Raw genomic sequence first — 20,520 nt, forward strand, 5'->3', positions numbered from 1 at the left:
TTAAAATCATGGTTATTACCTTTCTCAGTCTTAGAAATCACTAAATACAATCATAGATATATTGTTTTTACAAGATATATTAGAGAAAATGTGCCCTTCTTTAAAGTGTTATTCATTATTTTTCATTTTTTGAAGAATATGCATTACTTGTACATTTTTCTGGCTCACTAACAAAAATATACTGCTTATTTTTCTTATGTTACTTTGATTGTAAGTGTTCAGAAACTTTCACTGAAAATATCAACAAAATATTTTTTCAACAGCTCTTATTTTAGCCTTAAAAACTCTTCAGGAAAAAATTCATCATTTAGAGCTGGAGAGAACACAGGCTGAAGATAACCTGAACATTCTTTCCAGAGAAGCAGCGCAGTATAAGAAGGCCTTAGAGAATGAAACAAATGAGAGAAATCTGGCACACCAGGAGCTGATAAAGCAGAAAAAAGGTAAGAAATGCAGTAGTTCTCAGAAACCAGGAGTTACCAGAGTATACAGTTCAAAATAATAAACCTAGTCTAAGCCGATGTACTCAGATATCTTTGTTCTTATATATATTCAAACTTTGTGGCTTTGTTCTCAGACCTTTTGATATTTGTGAGAAAAAGATACAGTTTTGAACTTACCTCTATCATATCTAACTTAGCATAATTCATAAATTCTAGAAATTAAAGGAAAAATTAAGATTTTAGACAAGTTGTGTTTAAAAATTAGAATATTTTCAGAATAACCAACAAAATCCAATTTAACCCGTAATTGAATATTTATTTTTTATTTATTTGTATTTGCAGTTAACACTAAACTTTAGAATTTGAAATACAGAACAACACTAGCAATTAAACAATATAAAAACCAATAAAAATGAATACAAAAGAATTATTTATTTATTTATTATTATTATACTTTAAGTTCTAGGGTACATGTGCATAACGTGCAGGTTTGTTACATATGTATACTTGTGCCATGTTGGTGTGCTGCACCCATCAACTCGTCAGCACCCATCAACTCGTCATTTATATCAGGTATAACTCCCAATGCAATCCCTCCCTCCTCCCCCCTCCCCATGATAGGCCCCGGTGTGTGATGTTCCCCTTCCCGAGTCCAAGTGATCTCATTGTTCAGTTCCCACCTATGAGTGAGAACATGCGGTGTTTGGTTTTCTGTTCTTGTGATAGTTTGCTAAGAATGATGGTTTCCAGCTGCATCCATGTCCCTACAAAGGACACAAACTCATCCTTTTTTATGGCTGCATAGTATTCCATGGTGTATATGTGCCACATTTTCTTAATCCAGTCTGTCACTGATGGACATTTGGGTTGATTCCAAGTCTTTGCTATTGTGAATAGTGCCGCAATAAATGTACATGTGCATGTGTCTTTATAGCAGCATGATTTATAATCCTTTGGGTATATACCCAGTAATGGGATCTTTGAGGAATCGCCATACTGTTTTCCATAACGGTTGAACTAGTTTACAATCCCACCAACAGTGTAAAAGTGTTCCTATTTCTCCACATCCTCTCCAGCACCTGTTGTTTCCTGACTTTGTAATGATCACCATTCTAACTGGTGTGAGATGATATCTCATTGTGGTTTTGATTTGCATTTCTCTGATGGCCAGTGATGATGAGCATTTTTTCATGTGTCTGTTGGCTGTATGAATGTCTTCTTTTGAGAAATGTCTGTTCATATCCTTTGCCCACTTTTTGATGGGGTTGTGTGTTTTTTTCTTGTGAATTTGTTTGAGTTCTTTGTAGGTTCTGGATATTAGCCCTTTGTCAGATGAGTAGATTGCAAAAATTTTCTCCCATTCTGTAGGTTGCCTGTTCACTCTGATGGTAGTTTCTTTTGCTGTGCAGAAGCTCTTTAGTTTAATGAGATCCCATTTGTCAATTTTGGCTTTTGCTGCCGTTGCTTTTGGTGTTTTAGACATGAAGTCTTTGCCCATGCCTATGTCCTGAATGTTACTACCTAGGTTTTCTTCTAGGATTTTTATGGTATTAGGTCTAACATTTAAGTCTCTAATCCATCTTGAATTAATTTTCGTATAAGGAGTAAGGAAAGGATCCAGTTTCAGCTTTCTACTTATGGCTAGCCAATTTTCCCAGCACCATTTATTAAATAGGGAATCCTTTCCCCATTTCTTGTTTCTCTCAGGTTTGTCAAAGATCAGATGGCTGTAGATGTGTGGTATTATTTCTGAGGCCTCTGTTCTGTTCCATTGGTCTATATCTCTGTTTTGGTACCAGTACCATGCTGTTTTGGTTACTGTAGCCTTGTAGTATAGTTTGAAGTCTGGTAGCGTGATGCCTCCAGCTTTGTTCTTTTGACTTAGGATTGTCTTGGAGATGCGGGCTCTCTTTTGGTTCCATATGAACTTTAAAGCAGTTTTTTCCAATTCTGTGAAGAAACTCATTGGTAGCTTGATGGGGATGGCATTGAATCTATAAATAACCTTGGGCAGTATGGCCATTTTCACGATATTGATTCTTCCTATCCATGAGCATGATATGTTCTTCCATTTGTTTGTGTCCTCTTTTATTTCACTGAGCAGTGGTTTGTAGTTCTCCTTGAAGAGGTCCTTTACATCCCTTGTAAGTATACAAAAGAATTGTATTTAACTTGAGAGGAAAGCAAAGTTAATTAGAAGACATAGGCAAATGGGGGAGGCTTCTGTGGAAATTAGGAAAAATGTTAGAAATTTAGAACATAAGTCTTTTACATAATTTCACTTCAAAACTTACGACCTTCTTTTTCATTTTTACACTACACTTATGCCTATAAACAAGGCTCAAGTTTTTGTTTCAACTTAGAAGTACAGTGAAGAAATGGGGAGAAAAATATTTCTGAGGTAATTGGACAAAAGTAGAAGAAAGGGGTAAGGAAATTAAAGAGCTAAAGGATTAGAAATAGGTTGCTTTCTGCTGTGGAATTAGCTGTTCTGCCAGCAGTCAGGAACAGGGGAAAATGAGAGTGGTAGATGCATATACTTGAGTTTCCTGAAAGAGAAGAAATATACTGATAGGTAAAAGCTTTCAGCCTCTGTTTTTCCAGATGATGTTATTTTCATTAACAACCAGGATATTTATCACCCCACAAGTTACTGACATCCTCCTCTTTCAGAAGTGTGCCCTCTGGATTTTTAGGAGGAGACAATATTAAACCAGTTCTATGTAATTAATGAGCTATTTACAAATGTATTTTTATAACTCTGGGAGAGTCAATACTCAAAGATAAAAGAGACTCTGAACTTTTAGCTCTTGATTGAATTCACATAATACATTTCTTGTGATAACCAAATCTCTGATCTATGTGATAATCAAGTAATTGACTGGTTATTATTTTGTCTTTTTCATAGATATAAGTATACAGTTAAGCTCAGCCCAGTCTCGTTGTACTCTTCTAGAGAAGCAACTAGAATATACAAAGAGAATGGTTCTCAATGTAGAGCGAGAAAAGAACATGATCCTAGAACAACAGGTGAGAGCATATTTTCTATAAGGAATGATAATATAATTTTGTATCTTTTTGAAGAATATTTTAATGTCATGGGAAAATTCAAAGGCAAAAGAGGCATAATGTTAGAATGAGGTCTAACTTATGTGTAATTGGAGTTTCAAAAGGAAAGGAAAGGGAAAATAGGGGAAAAGCAATATTTGAAGAGATAATGGCTAAGAATGTTACAAAATGTATTAAAAAGTAAAATTACTAACCTGGCCAACATGGTGAAACCCCATCTCTACTAAAAATACAAAAATTAGCCGGGCTTGGTGGCAGGCACCTATAATCCCAGCTACTCAGGAGGCTGAGGCAGGAGAATCGCTTGAACCCGGGAGGTGGAGGTTGCAGTGAGCTGAGATCGTGCCACTGCACTCCAGCCTGGACGACAGAGCAAGACTCTGTCTCAAAAAAAAAAAAAAAAAAAAAAAAAGTAAAATCTTAAAAGCATCCAGAAAAAAAAAATATTACATTCAAAGAGACAACAATTAAAGTGATAGCTGACTTCTCAACTGAAAGTACTGAACCCAGAAGACAAGGGACTGATAGAGTTAAGGTGTTTAAAGAAAATAAATACTGGTCTAGAATTCTATGCTTGGGGGAAGTATCCTTCAGAAATAAAGACATTTTAAGACTAAAAAGACTGAGATAGTTTGTTACTAGTAGGTCCACTCTAAAGAGAACACTAAAGGATATCAGACAGAAGGAAAATGACCTTTGGTGGAACGTCAGAGATGCATGAAGGAATGAAGAGCAATGAAGATGGTAAATAATGTGGATAAATCTAAATGAATATTGTATAAGGCAACAATAATTAAGATTTGTATGGTTTAAATATAAAGAATTAAAATTCATCAGAACAATGGCTTATATATTAGGAAGAAGTAAAGTAGTTTAAAGTGTTCTAATATCCTTGCATTTTCTTGGCAGAAGGGTAAAAGTACCAATCACTACTGGATTTTGATCAGTCAAATACCTAACAGATTTTTAAGGAACCAGGGAATTTAATTCTAACATTTATATGGAAACGCCAAGGTCCAAGAATAGCCAAACTATTCTGAAGAAGAATAAGATGAGGGTCTTTCTCTAGTTGATATTGAAACAAATTATGATCCTTTTTAATAGCTGCTCTGTGAACTAAAATATGTATTCTTAACTAACCACAGTCTGCCATAAATCTGTATTAAAATATTTCACATATAATGTAGGATCCTCTTTCAATATGCGTCCTCTTATTCACCCTTGTGCTATGGTTTTCATACATTTTATTTCTGCATATGTCATACGACCCACAGTACATTATTATTTTTGCTTCAAATGGTCAATTATCCTTTCAGGAAAATTAGGAAACAAAAATATATATTTTTTACCATTTTCTGTGCTTTTTATTTTTGTGTAGATTTTGTTTTCCATTTGATACCATTTTCCTTCCATCTGAAGGAAAATATCAGAATGCTAAGAATTGTCTTAGCATTTATTTATCTGGAAAAGTCTATTTCTCTGTCATTTGTGAAAGATATTTTGGCTGGATATAGAATTCTAGGTGGCATCTTTTCTTCTTTCAGCACATTGAAGATTATGTTTCTGTTGCCTTCTGGATCTCATAGTTTCTAATCAGAGTTCTTCTCTTTATTCCTCTATGCAGAATGTGTCATCATTTCTCAGACTGCTGTTAAGATTTTCCCGTTTATCACTGGTTTTCAACAATATGTTGCTAAGTGGTTTCTTAATGCTTGAACCTTTTGAGATTCTTGAATCTGTCAATATTTTTCATTAAATTAGAACATTTTCAACCATTATCCTTCAAATAATTATTCTGTCCCACCTCTCTCTCTTCTTCTCTGAGACTTCACCTAAATGTTATTAAACCACAGGTTACCAAGACTCTGTTTATTGGTATTGTTTTTGGTTTTGTTTTAATTAATAGACTTTATCTTTTTTATTTTTTATTTTTGGGGTCAGAGTTCCAGTGTTGTCTCACAGGCTGGAGTGCAGTGGCGCAATCTTGGCTCACTGCAACCTCCGCCTCCTTGGTTCAAATGATTCTCCTGCCTCAGCCTCCCAAGTAGCTGGGATTACAGGCACCCGCCACCACACCCAGCTGACTTTTGGTATTTTTAGTAGAGACAGGGTTTCACCATGTTGGGCAGGCTGGTCTCAAACTCCTGACCTGAGGTGATCCACCCGCCTCGGCCTCCCAAAGTGCTGGGATTACAGGCATGAGCCACTGTGCCCGGCCTAGACTTTATCTTTTACAGCCATTTTAGATTTATAGAAAATTGAGTAGATAGTATAGAAAGAGTTCTTGCTCCCTCACAGTTGCCCCTATTACTAATACCTTACATTAGTATGGTTATAAATGCCATTACAAAATAGCATATAGATGTGCATGTGTGTGTGTGTGTATGTGTGTGTATGTGTGTGTATATATATATATAAAATATATAACTTTCCCTTTCTCCATGTTATTTTTATGTTTTATTCCTCTGATAGCTGCTTTTCTTTGTTAGAGAGAGGGTAAGTTAATGAGTATGTTTGGTCACCTTGTAAATAACACTATTTAATACAGGTTTTGTTAATAATGGTTTTCTTAGGCCAGAATTGGTAGGTCACGCCTGTAATCCCAGCAGTTTGGGAGGCCAAGGAGGGCGGTTGACTTGAGGTCAGGAGTTCAAGAGCAACCTGAGCAACATGGTGAAACCACATCTCTACTAAAAATACAAAACCTAGTGTAGGGCATGGTGGCAGGGGCCTGTAATCCCAGCTACTTGGGAGGCTGAGGAGGGAGAATCGCTTGAACCCAGGAGACAGAGGTTGCAGTGAGCCAAGATCGCGCTGCTATACTCTGGCCTGGGCAGCAGCGAGACTCTCTCAAAAAAAGAAAAGTTTTCCGTAGTAGAATTAATTTATATTCTATATAAAGATGCATAAACAAGTTTGTTTCACTGATACTAATATAACACATCTAATCTGCACTTTTTTTTTTTTTTTGAGACAAGGTCTCACTCTGTTGCCCAGACTGGAGTGCAGTGGCACAGTCACTGCTTACCATAACCTTGACTTCCCAGGCTCAAGCAATCTTCTCATCTCAGCAGCCCAAGCAGCTGAGACTACAGGTGTGCATGTACCACCATGTCCGGCTGATTGTTAAGTTTTTTGTAGAGGAGGAGTCCCACTATGTTGCCTAGGCTGGTCTCAAACTCCAGGGTTCAAGCAATCCTCCCACTTCAGCCTCCCAAAGTGCTTGAATTACAAATATGAGCCACCACGCCTGGCCTTTTTTGCATGTTATATTTGCTTCTTAAAAGTGTTTGATTTTCAGGAAAAAAAATTTTTTTAATTTAAATTTAAAAAATTATGACTTTAAGATTGAAAAAAATAAATAACAAAACATGTTTGATATTCTTTTTTGCTTGTAAGCACCTAAAGTATGTGCATTTATGTACATGTTTCTTATGATATTTACATTGTGTTTTGAATTCTCAGAAATTGTATTATTCTTGTTCCATTGGCATTACTTGCCAAATTCAGGGTTGTTATTTTATTTTTATCCTTTCTAGGCCCAGCTTCAGAGGGAAAAAGAACAAGATCAGATTAAGCTGTATGCAAAACTTGAAAAGCTTGATGTCTTAGAAAAAGAGTGTTTTAGACTTACAACAACTCAGAAAACTGCTGAGGTAAGCTTTCTTTGAAGTGATGACAACAGGAATAAATCTTTAGTGTTAAGCATAATTGGTATTTTATGTGAATGTAGAGTAAATCTTAGATTTATAAAACTTCATTTACAGCTTTTTATAATCCAGATATGAATTCTCACCTATAGAGTGAAAAGTTAATGTGTTCTGTCACAGTATGAATGAGCTAGCTGTCTTTTGATGTGAAATTGTAATTTTGACTTCTAATATGGCGGGATATTTTTATTTGTCAGATACTTTACCTAAAGAGTATTGAAAAATTGTCTTTCACCACTTGTAGTCAACTTAAGCCTATACCAGTTCCCCTCTTCATCCTTTTTCCCTCCAAATCCTTTCCATTTTATAGGGTTTTCTTAGAGTTGTACTCCTCTAGGAAGTCCTCCTTGACCTCTCCAACACTCAGGAAGTTCTCACTTTGAAATGGCACTGTCCTCCTATTCTGAACCACACCACAGATATAAGATATAATACTTACGTATATAAGGTTACATATATATAGTCCCTGTCAAGTTATTTCCTTGCTTTGTTGTTTTATTGTTTTGTGAATATTACTCTTTTTTTCTTTTCATACAATACAGGTTGGGTGTCCCTAATCCAAAAGTCCAAAATCCGATGTACTCCAAAGTCCAAAACTTTCCGAACAGTAATACAATGTTCAGAGGAAATGTTCACTGGAGCATATAGGATTTAGAATTTTTGGATTAGGGATGCCGAACTAGTAATGAAAATATTCCAAAATCCAAAATATCTCTGCTTCCAAACACTTAAGATAAGGGATCCTCAATCTGTATAAGCTCTTAAGTAACAAGGACCACATTGTATATTTCTATTATGTATTTTCACTCTTCTCCCAAAATTACACTCTTATCATATATATGCAAATAGTAGAAACTTATTTTTTTTATGTTTCGAATGAAACATTGAGACCCAAGACTATAATTGTTTGACCTTCTACACCATTAGTGCCCTTAAAAGTTTCCTCATCATGATTTTGTTGCTGGAAATTAATAAAGCCTATGTGTGTGTATATTCTTTGCTTTCCCTTTGTTTTCTCCTTGTGTGTAATAGAAGGTAAAGGAGCAAAGAAAGAAGTGGGAAGAAAGCCAGGAAAAATCTTAACGTCTTGTGCCATTCCTTTTTCTTATTTTCTGCCTTAATTTGCCAAACTCTTAAGAATCAGGACCCCCTAGGACTCTATTTGGAAAAGAAACAAAGGATATTTGGCTCTAGTTTTTATATGACAATCTTAGTTTTTACTCTTTTGCAGGACAAGATTAAACATTTAGAAGAAAAACTGAAGGAAGAAGAACATCAACGTAAGCTGTTTCAAGACAAAGCTTCTGAGGTAAATATGGCACTATATAATCTATCACAGTAAACCATATATGTTTTATTATATTTTTATCTTCATTAACTGAGACCTATGTTCTAGATTCTAATTTCTGCTTCCTAAATTGTCTTTTCATTATAATAATGAAATTCTCAGTCAGCCAGTATGATACGTGGATGTATTACCAAGAGGTCTTTTAATCTTTTGAAATTCTGACAAATACACATATTCTCAGTTGAAGGAACTCCTAGGATAGATTGTTTTCAGTTTGATCTCTATATGTATATTAAATAATTTATTCTTTTATAAACAGAAAAGTATTGTAATTACCAATAGACTTAGTGACCTTCACACGTATAAAAACAGTATCTTGAATTTTCTTTTCTTCTTCAAAAAGCATTTTTATATTTATAAACTTAGACCTGATATCTCATTACAATGTTTTTGCATGTTATAAATCAATGTTATAACTTTTTAAAAAAATATTACAGCTTCAAACTGGACTTGAAATCAGTAAAATTATAATGTCTTCAGTTTCAAATCTAAAGCACTCCAAGGAAAAGAAGACATCTTCAAAGGTGTGCATATAAAACTTTTTCCCAAACTATACTTTTATTTGCTAATACTGACTTATACACACTCTTAATGCTTATACCTACCCCTTTCCCAAAAGGATTTGAAGATATATAATAAAAGACATGCAATAATGCGTGCCAAGTAATGGATGATGGTTTGGGGTGTAAGGACAGAAAATTTCATAATATTCAGATTTTAAAAAGTAGCAGCAGTCATGTACAAAATTTAGCTCTGAATTTGCTTGACAACCAAACCAAAAAGGAACATATAATGGACAGTATCACTATCTTTGTGAAATAACAGGAAGCACTCCAGTTTTTCTAGAAAGATTAACATTTTTCTAAACTTCTGGAGAAATATATTTTGTGATACTTTATAAAAGAGGCACTAAACAACACAGTAGATATTGAAAAAATAATAGATCCTGAAAGCAGTTTTATGTAATATATACACAATAAAAAAATAAGGGTTTTCCTTACAGACCTGTTAAGTCTGTAAAGTCATTTATATAGGGAATTTATTGTTATATGTAATTTCTATGCTTATTTCTTGTGAATTTGCCTAAAAGTAAGGATTGGAGAGTTAGTACTTTATAGACCAATATTTTGTTTAGATGAATTGATGTTTTGAGTGTATTCTATTCAAGTAACCCTTCTTAATTATATATAATGGTATGAAAAAAGTTTTTAATCCCTTTTAATCTTATGATTCTGGAATTATGGTTTTGATGGCCATTATTACTATTTATTCAGATATGAATGGAGTGAGTGTTGCTCTGTGTCATTTGCTGTGGGAGACAGGAGATGCTATTTGGGAATTCTGGCCACTGCCATATGCTTAGCTTGTGGATAAAATAATGGAGAAAACATTATACTTAACTTTGGCTACTCTTTTATTACATAAGTAAAAATTAATGTTCAATACTTGGGCTGTATTTTTCATAATTTTTTCATTTTAAAGAATTTTCAAACTATAATAACGAACAATATTTTCCCAATATGACTTATTTTGCCTGTTTCCTTTCCTAAATATTTGTTTTGTGTCTTGTTTGTGCAATGAGATTCACAGCTACAAAACCAAATAGAAAAATCACTGTAAGTAATTTGCCAGTGGAACACATACTGCCCAGTATGTATGTTTTATGGCATCCTTTCTCTGATGAGTTAATGGAACTTTTTTTCAGTTTACCTATTTATTATAAAAATAGTGAAGGTACAGGAAGAAGATAAAAGAAATGAAGGAAAGAAAAGGTAACTCCTGGAAGAGAAGAGAGTATTAACAGCAGAATCATTTCATGGAAGTACTTAGTTCAAATCCCAAGTTCACAGGGTATGCAAATAATGGTGTCTCTTTTTAAAGACGGAGGAAGTGCTAAAGTTGCTGAAAGTAGGATTAGATTTCAGGAAGCCTCTATGAGAGACCTGCTTCCTATCACACTGTTTCTCCATGTCCTGGACATAGTTCATTCAACTCTTACATTTTGATGTACATAGACTGGTATCTCTAGGTGATAAAAAAAATTGGACAGGAATTTGTGAGAAACAGATAAATATATAAGTATGAAACAGTATAATAGAAGATTAATAGAGGTTTAAACAAAGTGTTGTGGTGTTATGTAGACAAAGGAATATGTGAAAGGTAATGCAAGAAGCAATATTAAAGGAAGCCTTGAAGAATTAAATATTGACAGACTGAGATAAGGAAAAATATATTACAGTCTGAGGGAATTGTTGGTTTTTCCAGGGACCTATAAGTAATAGTCCAGTATTGGGGGTGAGATGAGATCATAGTGGAAGTTAAAGTGGAAAATACAGCTTGGGGTGAGCTAATGGCTGACCTTGAATGCCATGTTAAGAGTTTGAACTTTTATTCTATAAACAGGAACTATTGAAGGCTTCTGAGAAAAGTAGGGACATGATTAGAGTTGTAATTTTAGATGGTAACTTACAGCAGTAGGAGAGTTTTACATAGAGAGAAATCACATGTGTAGATTTTATGAGAGAATCATATGCGTAGATTCATGTCACTATCACAACAATCAAGATACAGAACTCTTCCACCACTAAAAGACTCCTTCATGCAATCCCTCTATAGCTACACATCCCCTTCCCTGAACACTGGCAACCTCTAATCTGTTCACCATCTGTATATTTTATTATTTCAATATTATTATATAAATGGAATTATACAGTATGTAACTTTTTGAGATTGGCTTTTTTCCCTTGAGGTCCATCCAAGTTGTTGTATGTATCAATACATCCTTTTTATTTCTGCGTGATATTCTGCATTACAGATGTACCACAATTTAACTGTTCATCTGTTAAAGGATATCTGGAGTCCGGCATGGTGGCTCATGCCTGTAATCCCAACAGTTTGGGAGGCCAAGGCGAGTGCATCATTTGAGGTCAGGAGTTCAAGACCAGCCTGGCCAATATGGTGAAACCTCGTCTCTACTAAAAATACAAAAATTAGCCGGGCAGTAGTGGCACACACCTGTAATCCCAGCTACTTGGGAGATTAAGGCAGGATAATCGCTTGAGCCTGGGAGACAGAGGTTGCGGTAAGCCAAGATTGTACCATTGCACTCCAGTATGGGTGACAGAATGAGACCCTGTCTCAAAAAAAAAAAAAGGATATTTCGATTGTTTCCAATTTTTTAGCTATTACAGATAAAGCTGCTATGAACATTTGTATACATGTTTTTATGTGAACATAAGTTTTCATTTTTCTAGGATAAATGCCTAAGAGAGCAATTGTTGGGTCATGTAATAAGTACATTTTTAGTTTTATAAGAAACTGCCAAACTGTCTTCCACAATGGCTGTACCATTTTGTATTCCCACCAACAATATGTGAGTGGTTTTATTTTCTCTGCATGCTTGCCAACATTTGGTATTGTCACTATTTTTTATTTTGGCCATTCTGATGGATGTGCAGTGATATTTCACTAATTTTAACTTTCATTTCCATAATTAATGATGTTGAATATCTTTTCATATGTTTGCCATACATATGTCTTTGTCAGTGAAAATTCTGTCCATGTCTTTTTGCCCATTTTCCAGTTGCATTGTTTTCTGTTGAGTTTTGAGAGTTCTTCATATCATAAATAACTTTTAAAATAATTTCTTATTTATGTTTTTTTCTTGTCAATCTCTAGAAAACTAAATGTATAAAGAGAGGACCACCTTGGCAAATTTGTTCAAAGTTTGGAGCACTGCCTTTTGTGGCTGAAAAGGTGAGAGGGGATAAAATGAAGATAGTTGTTCAAAAAAACTCCTGTTTCATTGTAAGTGCTATTAAAATATCTTCAGTCATTTAAAATTATTCTCAGTTGTTTCTTTTCCCATAAGTCCACCAGTGCAAACTGTTCTGTGAATGCAAGTATGCAAAGCCTTTTGCAGAGGAGGCAACATCGTGGCCCACATATCCTTCAGAAACCTTTTAACATGGCTGAGACTAGATGTCTCCCCAGGCCTTCTAGAACAACTTCCTGGTGTAAGGCTATTCCTCGTGACTCAGAAAAGTCCATTTCCATTTGTGACAATTTATCTGAACTTTTGATGGCAATGCAAGATGAGCTGGACCAAATGAGCATGTAAGTATTTATATATATATTTTTTAAGAGACAGTGTCTTGCTATGTTGCCCAGGCTAGTCTTGAACTCATGGTTTCAGGCAGTCCTCCTGCCTCAGCCTCCCGAAGTGCTGGGATTACAAGTGTGAGCCACCGTGCCTGGCCAGCAATTTTTATTCTTTATCAGGAGAAGTACCATATCACTTTTTCTTCTTAGTCTTAAGAACAATACCACTTATAAATTCTTAAAGGCCTTACTTAGCCATTTGGAAAGATTTGTTGTCACTATTTTTCATTGTATTTGTTACTATTTAAAATTTCAGTTCTTTATAACTACTACTTTTTCATTCTAAGGTATTTCTGTATTCCCAAGATCTGGACTGATAGCTACTACTGTCATTCTAACATATAGGATCTGATGACCCTAGATTAAAACTCACAAAAGCGTTTATAAGAAAAGCTCTCCTTTTGTGTTTTAGAATCTTTTAGCTGAATGAATTATTTAATTAGACAAGTAGGAATGTAATTCCTTGTTTTAGACTCTGGCTGGTCTGCATTACAAATTTTGAAGCATCTATAGTAAGGAAGATTTCCATATGGGATACATTATATTGTGCCCACTTGCTTAAATATATATTCAATAGAAATTCCAGAACTATGTGATTTGGCTGACCAGCTAGTTGACCTAAGACACCTGTAGAAGATACAGCTGTTTCTGTTAACAGCATTTCAGTAGGCTAACTCCAAATCCAGAAATTTTTCAGGCAAATACTTCCACAGCTGGAATTCTTCCAAAGATCCTATATCAATAATGAGGAAGAAAGCCCTTTAATACCTCTGTTAAAGACATCACACATTTTACTACATTGAGCTATGAGCATCAGGAATTCACATATTTTTTAAAGTTGCTTAGCAGTCTTAAGATATTTGTAAAGGTATTTAATTTCAAATCACAGGAGCCTGGTTATAGTTACTGTAGATTTAATTAAACAACCCTAAAGAAAGACGCTGTTTTTAAAGGTTAATATTTAAGTCTGACTAAAATTTATGATTGAACAGAAAATTGCTTAATTATGGCAAAGACATATATGCAATAAACTATAGTAGTGCTTAATATTTGCTATTCTTTCATAGGGAGCACCAAGAACTACTGAAACAAATGAAGGAAACTGAAAGCCATTCAGTCTGTGACGACATAGAATGTGAACTAGAGTGTTTAGTCAAGAAAATGGAAATTAAAGGAGAACAAATTTCCAAACTGAAGAAGCATCAAGACAGTGTAAGAAGGCTTTACTAAGAGATTTTAATAAAAAGATAAAACGTGGATTCAGTGTTGTATCTCTGTACGACTTTCCAAATTTGAGGTCTGTATATGGGATTTAGTGAAAAGATGGATGGTAGTCACTTAGACCTGTGACAGAATAGAGCCATCTGTCCCACTGGAATAACATGGACCTCCTACGTAACTCTCCAAGTTAAAATTTTTTAAGTGAACAAATAGGTTCAGTTATGTATTCAGAAATTGCTTTGGGGAAATTGTGAGGTAAACTAAACTTGCCTTAGCAGCCCTCCAATTACCCTTTTAGCATTCTTTTTCCTCTTCCTTCTCTCCTCTAATGCTTTAATGATACCCCTTATGTCAGCAGGTCTCTTATTCACTACCAGACAAAAACCTGGCTCCTAAGCAGTGCCCCAGTCCTTAAAGCATGATTTCCTCTTTCCCAAAACAGGCTGTGTTGTGTTCCATTTCCTGGGGACCTATACTCAGCTAGCTATAGTGAGTAGGACAGGGATAGTGAGGAAAACTCTATACTTCTGTTAAGATGTAATAACTAAGAATAGCTAACAGTTTTATTATTTTAACAGAAAAATCATGGAATATAATATTTAATTCCAAGACAATGACTCCGTAGGTTGAACTTGCAGCACTATTACACTGCTGGAGCAGAAGGCAGAGGGAGCCTTTCCCAGGAACCCTCAAGTCACCTCATGTAGCCATCTGCCTATGGACAAAATCATCATTCATATAAGTTAATGATATATGAATGTCACAAATAAGCCTCCCTTCCTTTTATAGGAAAGTAATAAAAGATGCAGAATATTATTACTTTTATTCTTATTGTGGGAAAGAAAGGAAGAAAGAAAGAAGTGACATTTTTAAAACAAATATTTTTATTTTACTGGCTTTTAAGGCTATAATAAGTAAAAATTTCTGTATGTTTTGGAGTGAAGATTATACAACTTGTACACTTTCTTGAAATTGCATAAGAGAAACTTGAAAGGAATAGAAGAATGATCATTTTTAAAACTCAGCTAGTATATATATACTGTATTTTGAAAAACATGATATATATTCCATAATAGCTATACCAGTATAAATTTTAAGCACTTTATTATGATAAATGTAATATCTGTAATAAAAATTGATTATTAACTAAATAGAGAACTAGGTACTCACCCAAAGTCTGGGTCAGCTCTACAAATTCGACCTATGCTCAAGTGAAACAGATTAAGTAATGGGTTAGACTTTGAAGAAATGGGTTTTGGCTGGTTGATACGTATTGTTTTTGTTTAATTCTGTCTGCCTCCACTATTACCATATACTACTCAAGGTGATAAAGTTATTCCCTTGACTTTTTTTTAAACTGCCATTCAGGAGTACTTTAAATTCAGGAATATACAAAAGTATTTGTACACAAAGGTATTCCTGAATTTAAAGTACTCCTGAATGGCAGTTAAAAAAAACACACATATTTATACACACACACATATATATACACATACATACACACATATGTGTGTATGTATAATTTTCAAAACTTGATACTCATTCCTAGAACCAATTATTAGATTTGCTGTTAATGTTACCAGAAAAGTTCTTCTCTCTGCTCTCTGTTCTCTGGTTTTTACCAGTTATCTTACATACAACCTTTCCCCCCAGTCTCTGCAGCCCACGTTGACCTTATCTTACTTTGGGCTTCTTACATATACACTTTTTGTCTTATTCAAAGTTATCCTGGTTCATTGTATTCTCTAGTTGTCACATATATGCTTTTTTTCACTAATAGGAGCAGTAAGCTCCTTGAAAGTAAGAACTGTTTTCTTCATTATAATTCTACCTGACAAGCACAGTGTTAGGCATGTAATAGATGTTCAATAAATTAAAAACTTACCGAATTGAACTTTTTAATGTTCAATTTTAACTTTTTAACTTTAAACCATCAATTCAACCTATTTTGGAATATATTTTTAGTATATTTTTGACTAAAATGTTAGATTTTTTTTCTCTCCAGGTCCGTAAACTGCAGCAAAAAGTTCAAAACTCAAAGATGAGTGAAGCTTCAGGTATTCAGCAAGAAGACAGCAACCCTAAAGGATCAAAGAACATAAAAAATAGCCCCAGAAAATGTTTGACTGACACTAAACTTTTTCAGAAAAACAGCAGCTTTCATCCAATACGAGTTCATAATCTTCAAATGAAATTGAGAAGAGATGATATCATGTGGGAACAGTAACAAAATAGCAAAACTGTCACCTTAATGAACTTTGTCAATGAGACCTTGAATTGTCTAAAGTGGTTTTAATTTAATATAACTTTGTGACATTTTGAATCATGTTTCTAGCTTCTATAAGACATGAAGTTGCAGTATTTTTAAATTAATGCCTAATGACCTACTGGGTTCCAAATAATAAATTAATTGCTTTTTTGTTTTTCTTATTGATTGAAGCCTATAACCTCATCTTGTCTTAGAAACATTGTTTGCTTTGCAGATATCTTAAGCTAAATTTGAGAAATTGTACTAGATTGACAATATTCAAAATTGAGTTAAATCTGAGCTACAAGTACCATTCATTCCACTTTTCATAGGTTTGCAACCTTAAAAACAAATGTTAAATGAACAGAGTTCAGAAAGATCATTTAGCTTTCCTGGTGTCTTCTTTCTATTTTGTTTTAAAGCTGTGAAATGTTTTTCTCTTTTGGAAAAGGAAAAGCTTAACAATTAGACAGTTTTATGAAGAAGCCTTTAATCCAAGTTTTATGAGACAATAGGAACCCATAGCTACTTAATTTTTAGGAGACAGTAATTCAGTTGCAGAAGTTTTCATCTGCTATTCCCATTCTCTTTTACAAAACTAGTTTTTTTAAAAAAAATAATGATCCATTTTATCTTACTACTTTATAACTTTTGCTGACTTCTATTCTTTGCATTGTATGTAATGTCCATCAGTATAAATTGAGACTGAATTTCTAGGACCCACAAAAGTGGTATTTTTTTTTTACAAGAAAGTATGGAGGAAGAGGAAGCTGGACATTAAATTACCTCATCCAGCAGAAATTCAGGGTAGTATGGTCTATTTTAATTTTTTATATTTTAAAATCAATAATGTCAAAAATGTCATTGTGTATGCATGCTTTGTAATAAATTTGCACTTGATCGTTTTTCTGAGTGCCTAGGGGAGCTAGTATGACTCTCCTGAACTCTTGGTTTCTCACTCAAATCCTCTGAAGCAGCTGGGGGACTAGAGTCGTGAACTGAAGTAGAAATAGAGGACAGACAGAAAAGGTGTAATGGAATGGAGGAGCTCAAATATAGGGGAGCAGTTTAAGAGATGGTGATTCCTAAGGGACAGAGTTGGAAGTACGTATTTACTGAATTCTTTGAATCCACAGCTGATGGAGTGTTCAAGCTATAGATGTGAAAGAATTTTTAGGTCAGGATCTTGGGAAGCTAAGGAGAGCAATTTTTAAAAGACAGTTTTTCTGTTTTCCTAGGTAATTCGCAAGAAGCTTGTGTAGGAAAAAGTTGGTAATTATGGATCTTTTGGGGAGGAGGAGAACTATAATTCATTCTAATGGTGAGAAGAGATACCATGTTAGAAGACCTTCCATACCTGGAAGTGGGGCGGTGACTGAAGATGGGCACGTTGATACTTGGAATTGTCCTTGAAAGCAGTTAATGGCAGAGATCAAAATTTCCTCCTGGTGTAAATAGTGCATGTGCTCTTTGTCAACTTTCACCCTCCTCATTCACATCCTTAGCTCCTCAGCCCTGGAGATGTTCCATAGGGTGTTTGATCTAAACTCAGTTGTATCACCTTACCTGTTTTTCTACTTCGCCTTTCCTCCTTGAGGATATGAGTTTTATAGTTTAAGCTTAGCTTTGTGCTAAACTTCTTAGCTTTCTGCTATCCACCAGGACCATAATGCAGACCTATAGTTCTGTGGTTTTGTTTTCTATACATTGAGGAAGGTGGCTGAATATATTTAGTTATTAATAAAGTCATTACTTGTGAAGATGTATTGCTTTAAAAATTATCATTAAAAATTTAAAAACCGGCCAGGCACGGTGGCTGACACCTGTAATCCCAGTACTCTGGGAGGCTGAGGCAGGCGGATCACAAGGTCAGGAGATCGAGACCATCTGGGCCAACATGTGAAACCCCATCTCTACTAAGATACAAAAATTAGCCGGATGTGGTGGCACATGCCTGTAATCCCAGCTACTTGGGAGGCTGAGGCAGGGGAATCGCTCGAACCCGGGAGGTGGAGGTTGCAGTGAGCTGAGATCGCACAACTGTACTTCAGCCTGGTGACAGAGCAAGACTCCATCTCAAAAACAAAAACAAACAAAAACATTTTAGGAACATGAAATATTTCAACTGACAATTTTCTTAAAAATTAGTCCAGTGTAGTAGAAAAAACCACGACTTCAGAGCTGGGAAACTTGGTTTCAAATTCTGGGACTCCAACATTTAATAGCTTGGACAAGTCAAATAACTTTCTGGAGCCTCAGTTTCTCATCTGTAAAGTGAGGATTATACTATTATATCTCTCACAGGACTATACTAATTTGTTGTGAGGAGTTAATGAAATAACATGGGAAAGCACCCAGCAGAAGAGTTGGCACTTATTAAAAACTCAATAAATATTTTTTGAATCTGAGTGGCAAAAAAAAAAAAAAAAAATGTAGAATACATGTTTGCATGGGTTGAAGCCTAAAAGCAAACACCTAAATATATTGTTGGTAAATGTGGGAATAGTCTCACTTATTTTGGTTTTTGTCTCTTCCTGTGTGCCTGAAGGGAAATGGCTTTGGCATCTTTCCTAGCGCAGGTTTCTAATGGGAGGGGGTAAAGAACACAGTCCTATCATGGTGCTGAAATATATAACCACACACAGCAAATTGGTTTGGAGTATGGTGTGGTTGTTGAGGTGAAATGTATTATTGAGAGGCAATGAAGAATGGTGTCTTGTTGCTTCATCACAGCTACTGAGCTCACAGACTGCCTGCTTGCCAGAGCCTTTGACTCCTCGGGGTGGAGCAAAAGATTTCTTTCCTGGGTGGAGCAGTCTGTCTATGGTCAGTGTACAAGAGTTGCTATAGCAACCTCACAGCTGTGCTCTGTCTAGCAGAAACTTGGTATGATTTCACAGATTTTGTTCACTTAAGTAAAAAACAGAGTTGTTTGGTTTTTATGTAATTAGAAATTGAAATAATGGAATTGGAATTTTCTAGCCAAGGCAGGTCTCAATTTTGATGAAACTGAAGCCAGAAAGTTCTAGTATTTGAAGCAGCAGGTATTGTGACTATATTCTGATACTGGAAATGGGAGTTGGAATCATGAATAAGCTGTACTTGGGTAGATCATTGGCAACCCAGCTATTTTTACTAGGTTGTAGATAAAGACAGGAGGGTCAGAGGGAAATGTTCAGTTTTCAACAATGTAAGATTAAAGTGGGAGATACTTAGTACATAGTCAGCTAACTGGCTGGGATAATGTAGACAATGTAGTTTTTTTGGTGGCTTTCTTACTTTATTCGTTTTTCTTTTTCTTTTTTTCTATACCTGCAGGTAGATGTGAGAGCTGTCTTACTTTAAAAGTATAATTTTAACTATAAATGTATACTCTTTTTTTCTTTTTTTCTTTCTTTCTTTTTTTTTTTTTTTGGTGGGGATGGAGTCTCGCTGTGTCGCCCAGGCTGGAGTGTAGTGGCACGATCTCAGCTCACTGCAACCTCCGCCTCCCAGGTTCAAGCGATTCTCCTGCCTCAGCCTGGCGAGTAGCTGGGATTACAGGCACCTGCCACTACACCCAGCTAATTTTTGTATTTTTAGTAGAGATGGGGTTTCACCGTGTTAGCCAGGATGGTCTCGATCTCCTGACCTCAGGTGATCTCCCCGCCTCAGCCTCCCAAAGTGCTGGGATTACAGGCATGAGCCACCGCACCCGGCCTAAATCTGTATTCTTAATCCATGATAAGACATCAAAAATTAAATTAAAATTTTACTTGTAATGTGAGAACTCAATCTAAGGGGGAAGAGGCCAGTTGGTTATGCACAATGGAAAGTGTGTGCATTGCAGACAGAAATGCAACAGCTGCCATTATTGGTGTAGAGTAAATAGTGAAACTCCTAATGGGGTTTCCTGGAACTCTATTCAGCTGTAACTAAAGCTTTACCTACTGAGAACATTTAATTGTAGGTGATGTTTAGATAAGTACAAGCCGACTCTTAGACATATGACAAGACAACCCTCACTAAGGCATAATAGCAACTGTGAGATTTTTTAAAAACTCTTTAGTGCTATTGCACCTTTTAATTAAAGTGAGATGAGGATAAATAAAAGTAATATTGACTGTCACTCATCTGAAAATAAATTTAGTTATTGGTAATTAAATAGACCTTATCAATGCCTCAGCCTTTTTCTTCATATTCCATCTACTTGTTTTCATGTAACTTTCTCTTTCAATTCGTTTTTTGTTTTTTTTTTTCATGTAAGGAGAATTAGACATAGAAAAATTATAAATTTAAGACTTAAAATAATGTCTGGGCCAGAGTTTGTTGTTACTTTTG

General features: G+C 35.1%; 1 protein-coding gene across 9 annotated transcripts in view; it reads left to right on the forward strand.

The window, feature by feature from the left end:
• LOC105492046 (centrosomal protein 57 like 1) overlaps positions 1-16,582 on the forward strand; it is a 57,907-nt gene extending 41,325 nt beyond the window's left edge. For 6 of the 9 annotated variants that reach the window (XM_011758893.3, XM_071096276.1, XM_011758892.3 and 3 more), the window contains 9 exons: positions 264-443; positions 3,352-3,473; positions 7,052-7,168; positions 8,454-8,531; positions 9,008-9,094; positions 12,249-12,326; positions 12,442-12,686; positions 13,799-13,943; positions 15,958-16,582. In XM_011758893.3, the coding sequence (XP_011757195.2) occupies positions 264-443; positions 3,352-3,473; positions 7,052-7,168; positions 8,454-8,531; positions 9,008-9,094; positions 12,249-12,326; positions 12,442-12,686; positions 13,799-13,943; positions 15,958-16,179 (1,274 nt within the window). In that variant the 3' untranslated portion in view covers positions 16,180-16,582. The remainder of the gene's footprint in view (positions 1-263; positions 444-3,351; positions 3,474-7,051; positions 7,169-8,453; positions 8,532-9,007; positions 9,095-12,248; positions 12,327-12,441; positions 12,687-13,798; positions 13,944-15,957) is intronic. The other 3 variants (XM_071096277.1, XM_071096278.1, XM_071096279.1) reach the window with 3 other exon arrangements.
• The last annotated feature ends 3,938 nt before the right edge of the window (positions 16,583-20,520 follow it).

The sequence above is a fragment of the Macaca nemestrina genome, chromosome 5, assembly GCF_043159975.1.
Source record: "Macaca nemestrina isolate mMacNem1 chromosome 5, mMacNem.hap1, whole genome shotgun sequence".
NCBI classification, from domain to species: Eukaryota; Metazoa; Chordata; class Mammalia; order Primates; family Cercopithecidae; genus Macaca; species Macaca nemestrina.